Source organism: Sceloporus undulatus, chromosome 7 (genome assembly GCF_019175285.1).
Source record: "Sceloporus undulatus isolate JIND9_A2432 ecotype Alabama chromosome 7, SceUnd_v1.1, whole genome shotgun sequence".
Taxonomy (NCBI): Eukaryota; Metazoa; Chordata; class Lepidosauria; order Squamata; family Phrynosomatidae; genus Sceloporus; species Sceloporus undulatus.
In genome coordinates this window covers 610978-626829 of record NC_056528.1, presented here as the reverse complement: position 1 = coordinate 626829, position 15852 = coordinate 610978, and the positions used below count along the sequence as shown (strand labels likewise).

The 15852-nt window shown below is 46.7% G+C and overlaps 1 protein-coding gene across 1 annotated transcript in view; it reads right to left on the bottom strand.

Annotated features, from left to right (window-relative positions):
* PADI2 (peptidyl arginine deiminase 2) overlaps nt 1-15852 on the bottom strand; it is a 28040-nt gene that overhangs the window by 8478 nt on the left and 3710 nt on the right. The window contains exons 2-10 of the mRNA XM_042480229.1: nt 14110-14293; nt 13113-13185; nt 12205-12266; nt 10858-10975; nt 10011-10136; nt 7587-7765; nt 6234-6337; nt 5696-5807; nt 5357-5464 (exon numbers count right to left, since the gene is read on the bottom strand). Of these exons, the coding sequence (XP_042336163.1) occupies nt 5357-5464; nt 5696-5807; nt 6234-6337; nt 7587-7765; nt 10011-10136; nt 10858-10975; nt 12205-12266; nt 13113-13185; nt 14110-14293 (1066 nt within the window). The remainder of the gene's footprint in view (nt 1-5356; nt 5465-5695; nt 5808-6233; nt 6338-7586; nt 7766-10010; nt 10137-10857; nt 10976-12204; nt 12267-13112; nt 13186-14109; nt 14294-15852) is intronic.

The window sequence follows — 15852 nt, the reverse complement described above, 5'->3', positions numbered from 1 at the left end:
TATGCACAAGTATTCACCAAAAGGGGCTTAGCAACATTCAACGCAGAGAGAGGGACTTTTGCAACACAGAAAAGCACAGGAAGCGTCCCCTTAAGGACAGCAATACGGAGGTTTCCTCACGGGGAGATCCCTTTGGCATGCACACTTTGGGATCAAGTGGCCACATTCCCGGTTGGAGGAATTTGCTGAATGCTGGCTTGCAAGGAATAGACCCAGCGCATGGATGGTTCAGACACTTCATGGCCGCAGAAGTGACAAATATAACTTGAAAAAGAAAAAGGGGATACAATCCAACGGATTCAAATGGCAAGGAAAGAGATTCTATGTAAAGATTAGAAAGCCCTTCTTGTTTGTAAGAGCTGCCTGGCACCTTGGAGGTCTTCCAACAGAAAGAGGATGGGAGCGCTTTCTTGCAAGGCATGGCTAGGTGACCCTTGGGTTCCTTTCCAGCTTTAAGATGCCACCAAGTTACAAGCAAATGTGTTTCTATTAAACATTAGGAAGACTTTCTTGATGGGAAGAGCTATATAAAAGTGGTGGCATCTCCTTCCTTGGAAGTCTTTAGACAGAGATTGGATGAGCAACTTTCCAAAGGGCTTTGGTTGCATATTCCTGCAGAGCAGAGGGTTGGACAAAATGGCCCCTGGGCATCCCTTCCAACTATCCAATTCTAATCACTTTACCAAAAAGAAGTGAAGTTACCCCTCATTCAGTTACAATCTTAACGCGACTTGGTTATGGCCCTAGTTACAGGTAGAAAAGAATTCATGGTATGTTATGTTACTTCCAAAATCTGCCTAATGTTGTTGCAACCAAACAGAAAGGGTGAATCTATTTCAGGGAGCAAGAGACTTCTATGCACCACCCTGATTCAATTTAGGCTTTGGAGGATGCTAAGTGTTAACACAACCCAGTATATATGATTCAACGCAGGGATGAATGGAGAGGTGGGACACTGGCAAATATGGAGCCAAGGCATGGAGGACATTTTCAATGAAAGGCATGGAAGGAAGACTATATGAAAAACGTCAGAGGAGGTTGGGGTCAAAGGCAAGGGCTTGGCAACTGGGACGGCAGTAAATTGAGTTGTTTGAAGCCACTTTGTGAAGGAGGGGTAACCCCATCTCGGCGATCGGATTACGGGAAGGTATGGCGAAGAACATCATGGAAGGGTCCTTTCGGTTGCCAAGGGATGCTTCTGAGGTTGCGCCAGCCAACTTCAAGTGAGGGAAATACACAGCGGACAGCAGACTGATGTCTTCATTTTCAGTTCTGGGGGGAAAGTGTGGGTCTCTGTCACTACGTCTTCCCTGGATAAAGCCTTCTTTTGGGGGGTAAAGCTCCTGCGGTTTTAGTAATGCTCAATGGGTATGGATAGGAGGCCATCTGAGGAAGCAAGAGGTCTCACTTGGGTAACATTACAATGGCTCCAGAGAGAAATGTTTCCCTCTGCGACCCCCGAATAGATGCCAAAATGACTCAGGATATTCATTTCACAGGATTAACCCGTAATCACGCCGTAATCCCGATGGAACGCCCAGCGAAGGTTGCGGGCACCTCTTGTTTTTCTCATTCTGGGAGAGCCGGGGACGACGATGGTGTCGTCTTGCAAACGCGGAGGGCGAAGGCGGCAAAAAGGTCTTGCTTTTAGGAGGCTCTGTGTGGGACAGGATGGTCAGGGGGCAAACCCAGGCATAGCCTCAAAAAATGTCACAGAGATGTGTGCGCAGTCGACATCCAAGTGCGGTCAAGACTGCAATGGTTTTCAATGAGAACAGACAAACCCAGGAAAGGCTGCAGCTGTTGGCCTGTGGCTTTCTTATCCCTCCTGCTAAGTTGACTTTGTTAGCTGCCTTGTGTCCCTATACTGGAAAAATTATACTGGATATAAATCAATAAAACAATTGCAATAACAACTGCGTACAAAAGACATTTGCATTTTGAACTAAGTTTGCAAAAGACGAAGCTAGCCAAGGACTAAAGGGGGAAAGTGAGAGGAGGAGAGAGAAACCGGGACATTTTAAAAGCAACTGGGAAAACAATAATAGGATGGCAGAGGATGAATTTGGACCATTCCTGCCAAATCAGGAGAGTTGTCATAAGTAAAAATGCAGAAAGAAAACTGTGTTGTTGCTGGCTCCCTGACATTGTAATATCATGACAGATATTCACATGTCTTGGTGAACACAGACACTGTGGGACAGACGCAAGTCCCAAGTTGCGCAGGCCTAGGTCCCAGCCATTATTCCTGGTTGCATAGTGAGAAGAGGAAGACCGTCGTAATCCAGGCATGAGGACGCCTTGAGTTAGAGTCTTGCTTTCTCCACTTTTCCTCAAAGACGCAATGAACTCCAAGAGGTGCGAGAAGGGAGTCCGTGCCTCCTTTGTGCTCCTTGGATCCCATCCGTGCCTCCCCTGCTGTTCATGGGGATTAGCGGCCTTCCTTTTGCTTCCGGAGGGTGGAAACAGACCGCGTCTGAGGCCAAAGGGAGACGCTATCCACCGCTAAATCTCTATTTTTGTCCGGATGACTTTGGATCCCATGCAGGCGCTCCAACGTTGGGCAAAACCCAATGTATCTTGGCACCCTGAGAGAGAACCAGCCCCATTCAAGCAGCAAAGAGCCTTGTGGCAACTTGGATAAGAAGGAGGCAAGTCATGGCCTGGAGATATCCCAGTACTAAGCCAAACATCAACAGGGATGCTTTTCAGTTTCTTTGGATGCCAAAAAATATGAATGGTCCTTTTTTCCAAAAATGGGTTGCATTAAGATCCCCTTTTGTGAGTTCTAATATTTCACCTTTTTTGTATGTTGCTGCCTACATCTATTTTAAATCTGTACTTGTTTAAATTGTTGTTCCATGCCTTGGGTCGAAGCTATGGGGAGAAACCAGGATTATTAGCCGGCTGACTAGTTAATATTTCTTAGGGCTGCTATCTCTAGTAAAGTCCAGAAACTAAGACCATTTTTTAAAAGAGGGCTTTGCAGGGAAGCTATTGGATGGGATGCAAATGTAATTGCTATTTTTACAAGCCATAAAGGATGTAAACATTAGGAAGAACCTCTTGTAAGAGATATTCAACCATGGAGTAGACTCAGCAGAGGTTCCCAAACTTTGGTCCTCCAGGTGTTTTGGACTTCATCTCCCAGGATTCTTGGCTTTTGGACATGGTGACTGGGGCTTCTGGGAGTTGAAGTCCAAAAACACCTGGAGGACCAAAGTTTGAGAATCAATGGAATAGAGACTTGTCTCAGAGGATGGTGGACTCTCTTTCTTTGGAGATCTTCTGTTCTTGCTTTAGCTATGGATCTCCTGCATGACAAGAGGCTGGACTAGATGACCCCTGAGATCCCTTCCAACGCTGTCTGGAATCTATGGTCCCACAAAGATTCCTATGGTTTCTAGAAAATGACATTGGAGGATCGAGATCCCCTTTTTAAGGGCTCAGAATATAGTCACGGTGGTGGGATGGGGCAGAAGGCTTATCCTTTCCCACCAAGTCCTCCCTATCCTAGCCATTAATTGTCTCGCTTCTCGTTTTTCCACGAAATGGTGCCCCAGCGGCTTAGGGACATATGTGCCCTTCGCTTGTGGGGCGGAGGGAATGGGTGGCTAAAGTGTCCCTTCTGGAAAACGAGACGGAAAAAAGATAGTAGAGGGGGATTAGAAGACGCTTGGGAGCAAAAGATTGGAATATAATATGTTTAATTGCTTTGGAGTCTGAAATGGCTTTCCGAAATGTTAGGAGTCCTTTCTTCCCTCCCCATCCCTTAGAGGAGGCATAGAGAAGTGGGTGCCCAGTTTTATAGTAATATATATATAGTATGTATGTATATATATATATATATATATATATGCGCACAGAGAGCAAGAGTGCGCACAAGGGAACAATGTGGTATTCCTATCTCGCATGACAAATCCAGGACGGCCTGTACTCATTTGAGGCATGATAAATGATAGATTTCGCCACATTTAAAAGCGATTAACCTTCTCCGGGCGGCACGCACGGAAAGGGAGCTGTTTGTGCTCTAATACCAATGGCGCCTCCGACTCGCTGCGGTCTCCGGTTACCGCCAACGCGGCCGAAGCAGCAAGGGGGCGGCGCAAAGCAGCAACAGATGCCAACCAAAGTGCCCACGCTCCCCATATTTTGGGGGCGCTGGGGCTTCACAATGGGTCTGAACCCAGATTTAAGGCGATGGGGACAGAGTCGTAGAAAAGTTGCCCATCCCAATGGTTTCTGTGCCACCTTTGCTGCACTGCTGGCAAGGTTTCCGCCTGTCCTCATCTGACTTCCCTTAATGCGTTGCGTTGGGTGGCTAGGTTTAGGTTTAGATGTCAGACCCATTCTTGATGCGCCATTCCTCGCAATGCAAATGTGAACTCGGTGAATCCAATTGGAGCTTAAACTAAATGAACTCCTCCTTAGTCCAACTTTGAGGCGGCCCAAATGCTTCACCATTTGCAACTGCTGCGAACGCTCAAATAGAGATCTCCATCCGTGAAAAGTGAGGAAACAAACGCAGGCAAAGTCAAGGGAAGACTTGGACACATCAAACCAACCTCCCGGCTGAGTTCCTCCTTCAAATGTCAGCCGCGCAAAGGAGGACGCCATAGTCTTGCAGAGCGAAACCAAAGCATTAAATGCTCATTTTTAAAAAGCCAGTTTCTCCCGCAGGTCCTGTGTCGGCCTCACGCTGGCTTCTCCCACTTAATCACCTCCTTTCTTTTCTCTTTGTGGCGGAGATAATATTTCAGTTCAACCATGGAGTACAGAGGCCCAGGAAAGACAAACTAGCCCCAAATCCCCCTTTGGAAAAGGGTTAAGATTTGGAAATAAAAGGATTTGCATGTGTCCAAGACCATGCAGCTGGTCCCTTAGCAATAGCAATAGCAGCTTCATTTATATACTGCCAACCCACACTTTTTGGGTGTCCTACAACCCACTCCTCCAACATTTCACAGATGAAAACCAGGTGCAACAAACTCTGTGGTCAAGGCGAGAGCCAACGTAAGTTTGCTTTTTGCCAGTGCCAACTGGGAAAGGCCAGATCCTGCCCCTTCCCTCCTCTCCTTTTGGCTGCGTTAAGTGCAAACTGGTTGGTTGTTTGCAGCAAATTCAAATAAACCCAGTGGAAAGAGTAAGACTCCTGTCTCCCTCGCCTCTCCTGAAACTGATTTAATGGGCTGAGGACAAAGCAGGAGGAAGACATTTCAAAAGCAGAGACTATCTTTGCCAAACTGGCAAACGGTTGATTGGCATGCTGTTACCTCTCCCTTTTAACCTTCCGTCACACGCAAGAATTTGGGATGATGGCATCCTCTGATGCAACGAGAAAGAGGCAAAGACTTACCAAAATCTCTTTAATGGCAAAATCCTGAAGGCCTCCATCCCTGGGGGAGTCCAGGACCACTGGGAAGCCCTTGTGCGGGGCCTGAATGTAGCCAAACTCGATTTCATCCTGGCAAAGGAGAGAGAATTGGCATGGTCAATGCCTCATGGCATGGCAGCATGGGTCTCTTTCTCAATGAAGGGTCTCTACATGCACAAATGGACAGAGATAAGGGATGCTTCCCTAGGAGAACATCTCATTATGGCTCAGCAAGGCTGGCTCCGCTATGAAGTGAATTTCTCCAAGGAATATGGGAATATTGCCCAAAGGAAGCCAACTTCTCCATCCTCCCTGGCTCACCTGCATCCAGCGGTCGCCGCGGTTCATGTACCGCGAACAAACACTCATCTTGCAGTTGGCTTTGCTGACCAGGCTCTTGACCTCCTTCAGGAAGAGATAGTTGTCCTTCACGCTGGCAGGGGAAAGAAAAGATGGAAACTAAGCAAACTTGAGATGTCAGTAGGCTTCCAAAACTTGCATAGATGGTGCATTTTTGGCTGGTCCAATACAGGAATCCCTGTTTGGTGGATTTTGGATGCTACTGTACTATTCCGCATTGCCATCACAGACTTGTAAGTTAGAGTTATCGATCTGTAATTGCTCCATATTCAATAAATAGCATTACTCCAGGACTACATAAATGCACCCCAAGCCTTCGCAATTAAGCCTGACGTTAGGAATTCGGCTGAATATTGGGGCTCCCAAATCCGTTGGAAAACAAGCCTTGAAATGAAATGGGTATAAAAATGGGTTCCAAAATATTCCTCTCCAGTCCTTTAGTTCTTCATCTTTTCAAATATCTCCAGTTTCCCCCTTTGCTCCCCATTTGGCTCCTTACCTACAAACAAAGACGTTGACCGGAGCCAAAGTGTTTGGGGTCATGATCCACGGAGCGATCCGGAAGACAACGCGGTCTGTGAAAATTGGGGTCTGTGGAACGCCCTGTAAGGCAAGACGTACATATATATATATATATATATATATATATATATATATATATATGGGGGGAGAAATTGCAGGTAATGCAATGAGATGGTTTCCCACCCAGGAAACATCCCATCTTCCTAGAGGAAATGTGGGCCAACATTGCTGTTTCGTGAGCCAAGGAAAAGAGAGTCGCAATAGAAAGTAAGGAAGACGTCAAGGAGCGCCAAGGATTCGGAGGGTGCGTCTCATTTTGGAAGCCCAGCAGCCAAGTTAGCAGATGGCAAACAGAAGCTATTATTATTATTTTAAGCTGTCAGAGCCTCGGAGGGCAAGAGAACATGAGAAGGGCGCTTGGTTTAATTTTAAAAGCGGCTTTCTCTCTCTCTCTCTCTCCGACCTGATTTTTGTTTTGCATTGAGGATTCTGCATGGAGGAGAAGAGGAGAGAACCAAAGAGCCGGCAAAGCCAAAGGGGGACTTGAAAGCGAACGGGTGCCAGCTGCCAACTGAAAACTGGCACATTAGTGGTGCGAAGTGAAGTGTCGAGCTCCCCCATCAGCAGCTGTGTCTGCGGTTACATCAGCGCACCGTTTGCCAAAGGATCGGAGGGAGGGAGGGCCCACACGGCAGGACAGGTGGGAATGGGAACCCTGGATGACAGACAAGGAGGCCACCTTGGGAAGGACGTCTCTGCACCATGCAGCTGGGAGAAAGGCACTTCTTTTGGACAATGGTGTCCAAAATCCTCCTGGGCAAGGTTTTTGCAGAATGTCCTGGAACACCATAGCTCACAAAACCAGCAAGGAAACTCCAAGTCTGCCAACGCAACTCTGTGGCCAACGCCTGCCAGAAGGTGACCATAGAATTGTGGCAGTGGAGCTACAAATGCCTAAGAGGTGTTTCCTCTAGGAATCTCTAGGTCCTCCATTGAAGGTCTCTGGTCAAGATCTGCTAGAGGTTGATCATAGATTTGTTTTGGAGGGCCTACAAATGCCTAGAGGAATGTTTTCGTTAGAAACTTGAAGGCCCTCCAAGCACAACTCTATGGTAAACTTCTGGCAGAGTTGCGTTGGAGACCTAAAGATTCCTAGACAGGACGCATGAATCAAAACCACAAATAATCAAATCTGCAAAAGTCAAACCCGCAAATGTGGAGGGCTAACTGTAGTGCTGTCGCAACCTGACACACTTGCAGGAACTTGCACCAAAACACACATGTGCCCCATGCCTCCGTCCCACGCCTTCCCCCCATTTTGCACCCGAACCTCCGCCACAGGCTCCAGGAGGCTGACGCTGATGGAGACGAGTCCGTTGAAGCTCTCATCCGGGAAGCGGAGACCCTCGACAAAGAACTCCAGCTCGGCAGAGCCCCCCGTGTATTTCACGACGTGGAAGAGCTTCCTCCGGCCCAGAATGTGGATGTAGCGCTGGCCGAAAAATGGGTCTGGGGGCAACAGAAGCGGAAAGAAAACCATCATACAGAAAGCACACAGTTTTCCTCCTCCGCTTTTTGGAATGAGGCGGTTGCTATTGTACATCCGCACTGTAGAAACAATGCAGTTTGATACCCTTCAAAGTGCTGCAGCTCCATCCTTCGGAATTCCAGGATTTGTAGTTTTACAAGGCCTTTCTCCTTCTCTGTCAAAGAGTTCTCCAAAGAACTACAAATCCCAGGATTTGGCATTATTTCTGAAAGTCAACTCCAACATATGGCAACTCTCTCCTAGGTTTTTCTTGGCCAGGTTTATCCAGAGGCATTTGCTATGGCCTCAGACTGAGGGTGAGAGAGTGTGACGTGTCCACAGTCAATCAGGGCCAAACCGGCATTCGAACCCTGGTCTCCTGGAGCCTTAGTCCGACTTCCAACCCACTAAACCACATTGCTTCTACTATTAAGTTGGTTCCAACTTATGGTGACCCCGTTGTGGATGGCAAGGATTACTTAGGAACCTTTAATCTAACCTTGCTCCTATCCAAAAGATGGATGTAGAGTAGAGCGGTGTGTGAATCCTGGCACTGCAAACACTGGGAAGGAAGGAGGAAGCTAAATATATATCTATATATACAGAATGCAGGACCAGGCCTTGAGATCTAGCATCTTTAGCATTGTGTATGCAAGAGCCACCAAGTATGGAAGATGGGGTCAACTGTGACTTGTCGAAATAGTGGCTTCTCTAAAGCAAAAAGGGCACCTTGTTAAGGAAATGAAATGAGACGGCGCATGGAAAAGGAGCCGCAAAAAATGGCAAGCAGGCTCTGCAGCTTCAGCGAATGGTTCTGGAGGAGCAAGATGGAGGAAGAGAGGGCCATAGTCACATCAGACAGTAGCTCCCTATTTCTGCCCCAAGGGACTGACTTTTCCATCCAGGGCTGTTTATTCAGGTGCAGGAGGGGTCTCCGGAGGTGTCTGGAGGTGAAGGCCGCCCCTTCAATTAATACGTTAATTGAATCTCTGGCTGGGATGCGGGAATGTCTGGGGTCCTGGGCCAAGGTGCCGTCACTCAATCCACAGGAATCCAGCTATTTGGCCACGCGGCCAAGAGCCCGGCTTAGCTTTCACCCAGTTACCCATCTGTCATGCCCTTGAAAGAAGCAAAACAATTGGCATTCAGGAGAGAAAAGGCTCTTTGGGACACAAAGCTGGCCCTGTTTTATTGTTTCTAAAAGGCTTTTAAAGAAAGAAACCAGTGCCATCCACCCAGTTTCTCTGCAAGAAGTTGGTTTCTGGAATCTCTGCCAATTGCAATTGCGCCACTAAAGTCTGCAAGTGTTTGCTTCCTCTGCTCAGAAAGTCATCCGCTTTTATTCAAGGACCTTGCTCTGCTCCGTAATGGAAATGTCTATTTATTCTATCTTTGCAGAGGGAAAACCAAAGCACTGGCTTCTCAGGGCCATTCACCCAGTTGGTTTCTGCAACCTCTCCCAATTGTACCATTGTTGGATCTGTTTGCTTCCTTGGCTCTTATTCAAGGACGGTGCCTTGTCCCAAGAAAGAAATGGCCATTTATTCTGGCCCTGCAAAGGGAAAAATCAAGGCATTTCCTATGGGCAGATTTCTAAAAAAGAAAATACAAAACCCAGATAGGTTTAAACAAGGGAAAGACAAACATTTGAGAGTCTGGGTCTTATAGGAAAGGTTTGGTGCAAAAAGCAACCGCTTCCCCTAAAAAAAGAGGAAATAGGAAGAAAAAGAAAGGAGTCATCGGTTGCATGCTCTGCAACATTAATGCAGTTTGATGCCACTTGAGCTGCCCTTGCTCAGTGCTATGTAACTGTGTATGTAATACATAGTATTACACACTATTTGCATACATACATATTAATAGTGTATGTAATACATAGCCCAGCACTATGTAATTGTGGGGTTTTGTAGCTTTGTGAGAGATTTAGCCTTTTTGGTCAGAGAGAGAGCTCTGGTGTCCCTCCTGGGAGAAAGGCAGCAAACAAATTAATTAAATAATAATAATAATAATAATAATAATAATTAAACTACAAATCCCAGGAGTGAGCGATGGCAGTCAAAGCGGTGTCAAACTGGATTAATTCTGCAATGCAGCCACAGGGACGTTCTGCTCGCATCCTGCAATCCTTGCACCGAATACCTACAAACAAAATGTCTGCAGTTGTCGAGAAGCATTGCGTTGCAATGGAAACACACACAAGAGGTAAAAGCCAAGGGAGGCACTTACTTTGCAGGTAAAAGACCCCGACTTTGTCGGAGTCGGACATAGGAATGTAGAGAACCATTTCGTAGCCTCTCGGGAGGCGATCGGGGCCTTGTGTCCTCAGTATCATGCGCGACATGTCCTCCAGGTCTGGAAAAGTCCACCGCAAGGAAAGAAAAGTCAGCGGAGATGAGGACTTAGGATTCAGAGCTACCCTGCAAGGTGTGCATTTTTCCCTGGAGAAAGGGTTCAAGTAGAAACTGGTGGGCGGTCAGACAAAACAGGGTCCAGTCATTCTGTCCCTGCAGCGGTCAAGCTGATGCCGCAAAATGGGGACCCATAAAGCGGTCTGAGTGGCACAAGAACTGCCCTCTTTCCTGACTCACTTCCCAAATCACTCCACCAAAGATCATTTGTGGCTCCTTCTTCCCTGTCTCTCTTTATCCTCTGCTGCTCCAGAAGCATCCCAAGGGTGCATTCCCACTATGATTTAAAGCAAATGGTGGGGTTATATGACTGTCGTTCCCACTCAAAACCCCTGTAGCTTTTCCTGTCTATTGGAGCCAGTGCAGAAAATGCTGCATTAAACCTGCCCTCACCAAGTAGACCCATTTGGCCGAAACAACCTCGGTTAATTCTCTACCTTCCTGCTTTCTCCGGTGTTTTTAAAATGTCCTGTTTTTCTCTCCTCCTCCCTCTTTCTCCTTCTGTCCTCAGCTTACTTAAAATGGCTGCAAACTGAGCTTAAATGTAGTTTGCACTCAATTAACTCAGTGGCAAGAGAGGAGTGGAAGGAGCTGAGTCTTACTCTTCCCAGTTGGTTTATAGGAGAGTTTTCATACCATATTATAAGGGGATAATAAGGGCATACCTTCCTTGCTGAATACTTTGTCGTCTTGGCAGTCTTCCACACTGATAAACGGGTTTTCCTTGTCACAGTTCACCAACAAAATGGCACCATGTCCATCTGGGCCCCAGGTCCATGATGCCTGGAAACACAGCATTGGATTTTGAATTGCAGAACAAGGTGGTAAAAAGCAAAATTATTTTAACTCAGAGGAAAAACAGGACAAATATGGTTGAACTGTGTCTACCCTCAAGACCCATCCAGGCCTGGGCAAAGGTTGGGATGATGGGAGTCGTAGTCCAGCAACATCGAAAGAGCTGCCCATTCTCCACTACTGCTTTCAAGTGGTAAATCCATTTTCCCTTTTGCATTTCTACAGTCCATGGCTTGTTGGAAGCCAGAATAAACTGGTGCCATTGAACAACCCTTGCTGGATAAATGGGGCAGATACATTAATAATAATAATAATAATAATAATAATAATAATAATTTTAATTATATTTCCCACCTCTCCCTGCAGATCGGCCCTCCTTATCTATGGGTTCTTCATCCACAACTTTAAGTATCCATGGCTTGAAGATATTCCAAACGAATATAAATCCCCCCCCAAAAAAAACCAGACCTTGATTTGGGCATTTTCCATAAGGGACGCCATTTTACTGTGCCATTGTATCTAATGGGCCTTGAGCATCCATAGATTTTGATTTTGGTATTCAAGGGGGGGGGTGTTCCTGAAACCAAATCCCAGCAGATACCAAGGGCCCTAATCATCACCACCATCATCATCGTCATCTATATATATAGTGGGACTGTATATATCGTGGGACTTGAGCATCCATGGATTTTAGTATCCAGGGGAGTTCCTGGAACCAAACCCCAGCAGATACCAAATGCTGACTGTGATTTATTAAATCTGCACAGATCCAAAGTGAATTTGTTTTTTGGGTGCTTAGATTCTCCCACACCCCAAACTCCCATCTGGTCACCCAATCCTTGTCCAGCACTCAGACCACTGCACCACACTGCCTCTCCCCAGAAAGTTATAGGGTTGGTTATGTGTCCTCTCAAGAGGGATGGAATACAATTTCTCTGCCGAAGGAGAACTGGAGCTGGGCATCTCAGCAGGGAGCTCAGAGAGATGTTGGGAATGGAGACTTCGGTGCCAAAAAATGTCCGAGGAGAAGGCGGCCGTCCCTTCCTTCTGGACAGAGTGTCCCAGCTTTTCCCCAGAAAGAGGGGATTGTCCCTTGTAATTTAATGGCTTCGTAGACTCTTTCCCAGCCATTTGCGTCCACTTCCTCAAGTCGGCTCTTTCAGGACTATAGGTCTTGCAGTGTATCTAGTTGCGAACCGAAATGTTAAAACTTTTACCTTCTTGGGATTGTTCTTCTCCACCACTCCGTCTCGGTCAGCGTCAACGTCCAGGGAAATCGCTGGGGAAAACAAGACGGGTCAGTGGGTCAGTTTGTTCCATTTCTATGCCTATCACAGTAGTTTATCCAAGGCTTGTTTCCAAAGCTGAAACAGCGGTTGAAAAACTAGGTGCGGAGAAACATAAGCCCGAGACAAACTAGAAATGAGGAAGATAAACCATGCTTTGTTGGGTTGCTCATCATGCCATTTGATAGCATTGGTAACAAACCATAACAGAAGCCATGGCTTCAGGTGCAAAATGGAAACATACCCAAATAATATGCCATTAAGGTTCCTTAAATACAGTACAACTCTTTGGGGGATACATTCCTGGACTTACAAAAATTGTGAATAATGGTGAACCTAATATTTATAGTAGAAATGGATCCTAGAGTCACACCGGAGGACCTCCAGATGCTTCACTTAAAGCTTCACCAAATGGGAAACAAACAGGTCCTAAGAAACCAGTTTGGAAGAGGCACTCATCCTGGTGTCTAAGTGTCCAGCCAGGCCACATCTTTTTAGATGGACGTCTCTACACTGGACTACTTCGGAGCCCAGGAACCCAGCCTCCAAGGAGGGCACAGCTGTATCGAGTTTCCCGACAGCCTTTGGGGACGATCATGTGAAACAATCCCAGCATTGCTGGAAAGATATGTGTTGCCGCTCGCTGCCTTGGAGACGCATGGCAGGGGTCTACGGTTGCGTCGGAGCAGCGGTCACAAGGAGCGTGACGCAACAGTGCCTGCACCCACGGCTTGAACCGAAATAGCAGCAGCAGCAGAATTCAAATCAATAAATACTTTCTATTGCCATCCCACGAGAGTTAACATAAAACCATCCCAAAAGAGAGTTTCCATGCTTACCAATACCAGTCAGGAAAATCCCAGCTTGGTCTATGGGGTGTTTTCCGTCTTCGCCGTAATAACCCACCATAACCTGCGGAGAGGGAAGGAAAGACCATAGACTGTCAGGGATAACCTTCCAATATTGCACCCAATAATGGTCTGCATTGGCCTCTGCTTTTGCCAGTTAGATTCCTAACTTTAAAACATCTGTTGGGAAGCACCAGAGGCTTCAGCGTTTGCACCTGAAGTTTGCAAACGTGGGATGCAGATGTTTCCATCCGCTTCCATGTTCCGCTTCCAGTTAGAGACCTTTTTAAACAGATAGCACTGCTCTCTCTTGCAAACAGTTCTGCAGGATTGCTTCTGGATACCATTGCAAGGAGCATCCTGGTGGTTTCCTGCTCTTTTAAGGCACAGATGTGCAAAATGTCATCCCTGGACCTCATGGGTCTCATGCCTTTTGGGGAGTGAGTAGTAGGTTGATGTAAAAAAGTGGTACTGAAATTGTGCAACAAACAGCTAACTGTACTACACTAAATGCAAAATGCAATGTAGTAAATGATATATGATAAATGTAGTAAATCATATTTCCTAGTCAATATCATAGTATCATACAGGAGAAATGGCCAAAAGGGAGGAGTAGCCTTCCTGCACAGATATCCCTCCATATTCAGAACAACATTAACAATACTTTAACAAAAGGCAGGCTTGTGACTAATATTTTTCCCCCTCTGGTATGATATTTAACACCTTTATCTGATGAAGAAGCTGGTGGAGCTTCGGAAGCTTGTATAGTGGTTTTTGTGCATTTTGGTTGGTCTAATAGAGGTATCCCTGTTATGTGGATTTTGGATGTTATTGTATTTTGCTATATGGCCCAACAAAGCTATCTCTGGATATATTTCCTAGAGGTAGCTATGGTCCCTCAGTCCTTATCAGCCTCTGCGCTTGCAAAGCAATACTTTCCTAACCCCCTGGGTTTATCTCTTCATTTTCACAGAACCTCCTCTCTTACTTTGTTATCGTTGGCCTCAGTACTGGGCCGGGTCATCTGGATCGTCAGGATGGTCTTTGGGTCCAGCGGCCAGCGCTTCCCACCGTTGGACGGAGCAGGCTCCACTTGGTCACCGGAAACCACCTCCACTTCGACATCGTCCGAATGCTTCACGGAGAAGGTGACCGCTTCGGCTGGGGCCGCTCTGCCAAGAGGAGGAGACAGGAGGTTAGTGAATCATAGAATCATAGAACCATAGAGTTGGAAGAGACCCCAAGAAGGGCCCTGATCCATTCCAACCCCATTCTGCCATGCAGGAACTCTCGGTCAAAGCATCCCCATTGACATATGGCCATCCAGCCTCTGTTTAAAAACCTCCAAAGAAGGAGACTCCACCAATATATTTCACTGTCTAACAGCTCTTACCATCAGCAAGTTCTTCCTAATGTTGAGGTGGAATCTATTTTCCTGGAGCTTGCATCCATTGCTCCACTGTGTCCTATTCTCTAGAGCAGCAGGAAACAAGCTCTAACCATCATATCTTAGTCTCTGGAGCAGCAGAAAACAAGCTTGCTCCCTCCTCAATATGGCATCCCTTCAAGTATTTAAACAGGGCTATCCTATCACCTCTTAGCCTTCTCTTTTCCAGGCTAAACATTCCCAGCTCCCTAAATCTCTCTTCACAAGGCTTTATGGTTTCCAGACCCTTCACCATTTTGGTTGACCTCCTCTGGACACGCTCCACACCCGCCGACGTTTCACAGATGGAAACTGGGCACGTGTGGTCAGTTTCCTAAGGCCTATGGGGAGGACCCTATGGGTTGATTGCAATAGGTGACACCAACCCTATTGGAAATTCATGGGGTCATCATAAGTCGATAGGTAACTTAAGGCACATGGACTCATGCACAAACATTCCCCTCTCTGTTTTGGCTTTCCTCTGTCATGTCTTTGCTAAGTTTGTCCTCTATCCATGGAGTTTGTTGCCCCTCTTTCTCCTCTTTTGCTCTTTGCCATCTTTATTCTCCATCCAAAGGATGCATCACCAGCAGTTCTACTTAGGACACCGTGAACCTTGTTGGGAAAGAAAGGGCAGCGAGAAACCAAAGCATGGACCCATGTGCACCCAGGACCGGCTGCCCATCTTCCCAAGACGTCTCTGGTAGAGAGATTTACTACACCTGCAGCTGTACTGTCCCTGCCATTCTTGGGATCCCCGGCATTGCTTTCCGATCTATCCTCCGGTGACGCAAGGACAAAATCGGAGGCCGCAGTGCTTTTCCTGGCAGCCTCCAAAGCCATTTATCCCCTGCCCTGCCTCTTAAGGAGAATCTGAAAAACACAGGCTGCTGGGTCGATTCAGGTTGAAAACCCAGTTATTTCCGTCTCCATTGGGAGCCGGTCTTTTGCAAAGCTAACGGCTCTTCTTTGCCTAAAGTCTGATTTGCATTTCATTTAGGGACCGCTGACATGAAAACCCCCAGAAAAGACTTAGAATGGCTATTGAGGAAAATTAAGGAAGGAAGAGCCAAGGCAGGTTTGCAGCTGGACATTAAGAACACAAACAATAATGTCCCCATAGGATTTGCAAAACTTTAAAGCAGACACTGCTCCAAAACACACTGCAGAAATAATCCAGTTTAATCATCCCTGGCTCAGTGCCGGGAATCCTGGGAATTGTAGTTTATTGTGGCCCCAGAACTCTCTGACAAAGGAAGCTAAATGTCTTACAAAACTAAGGTCCCAGGCTTTGAGACAGGGGAG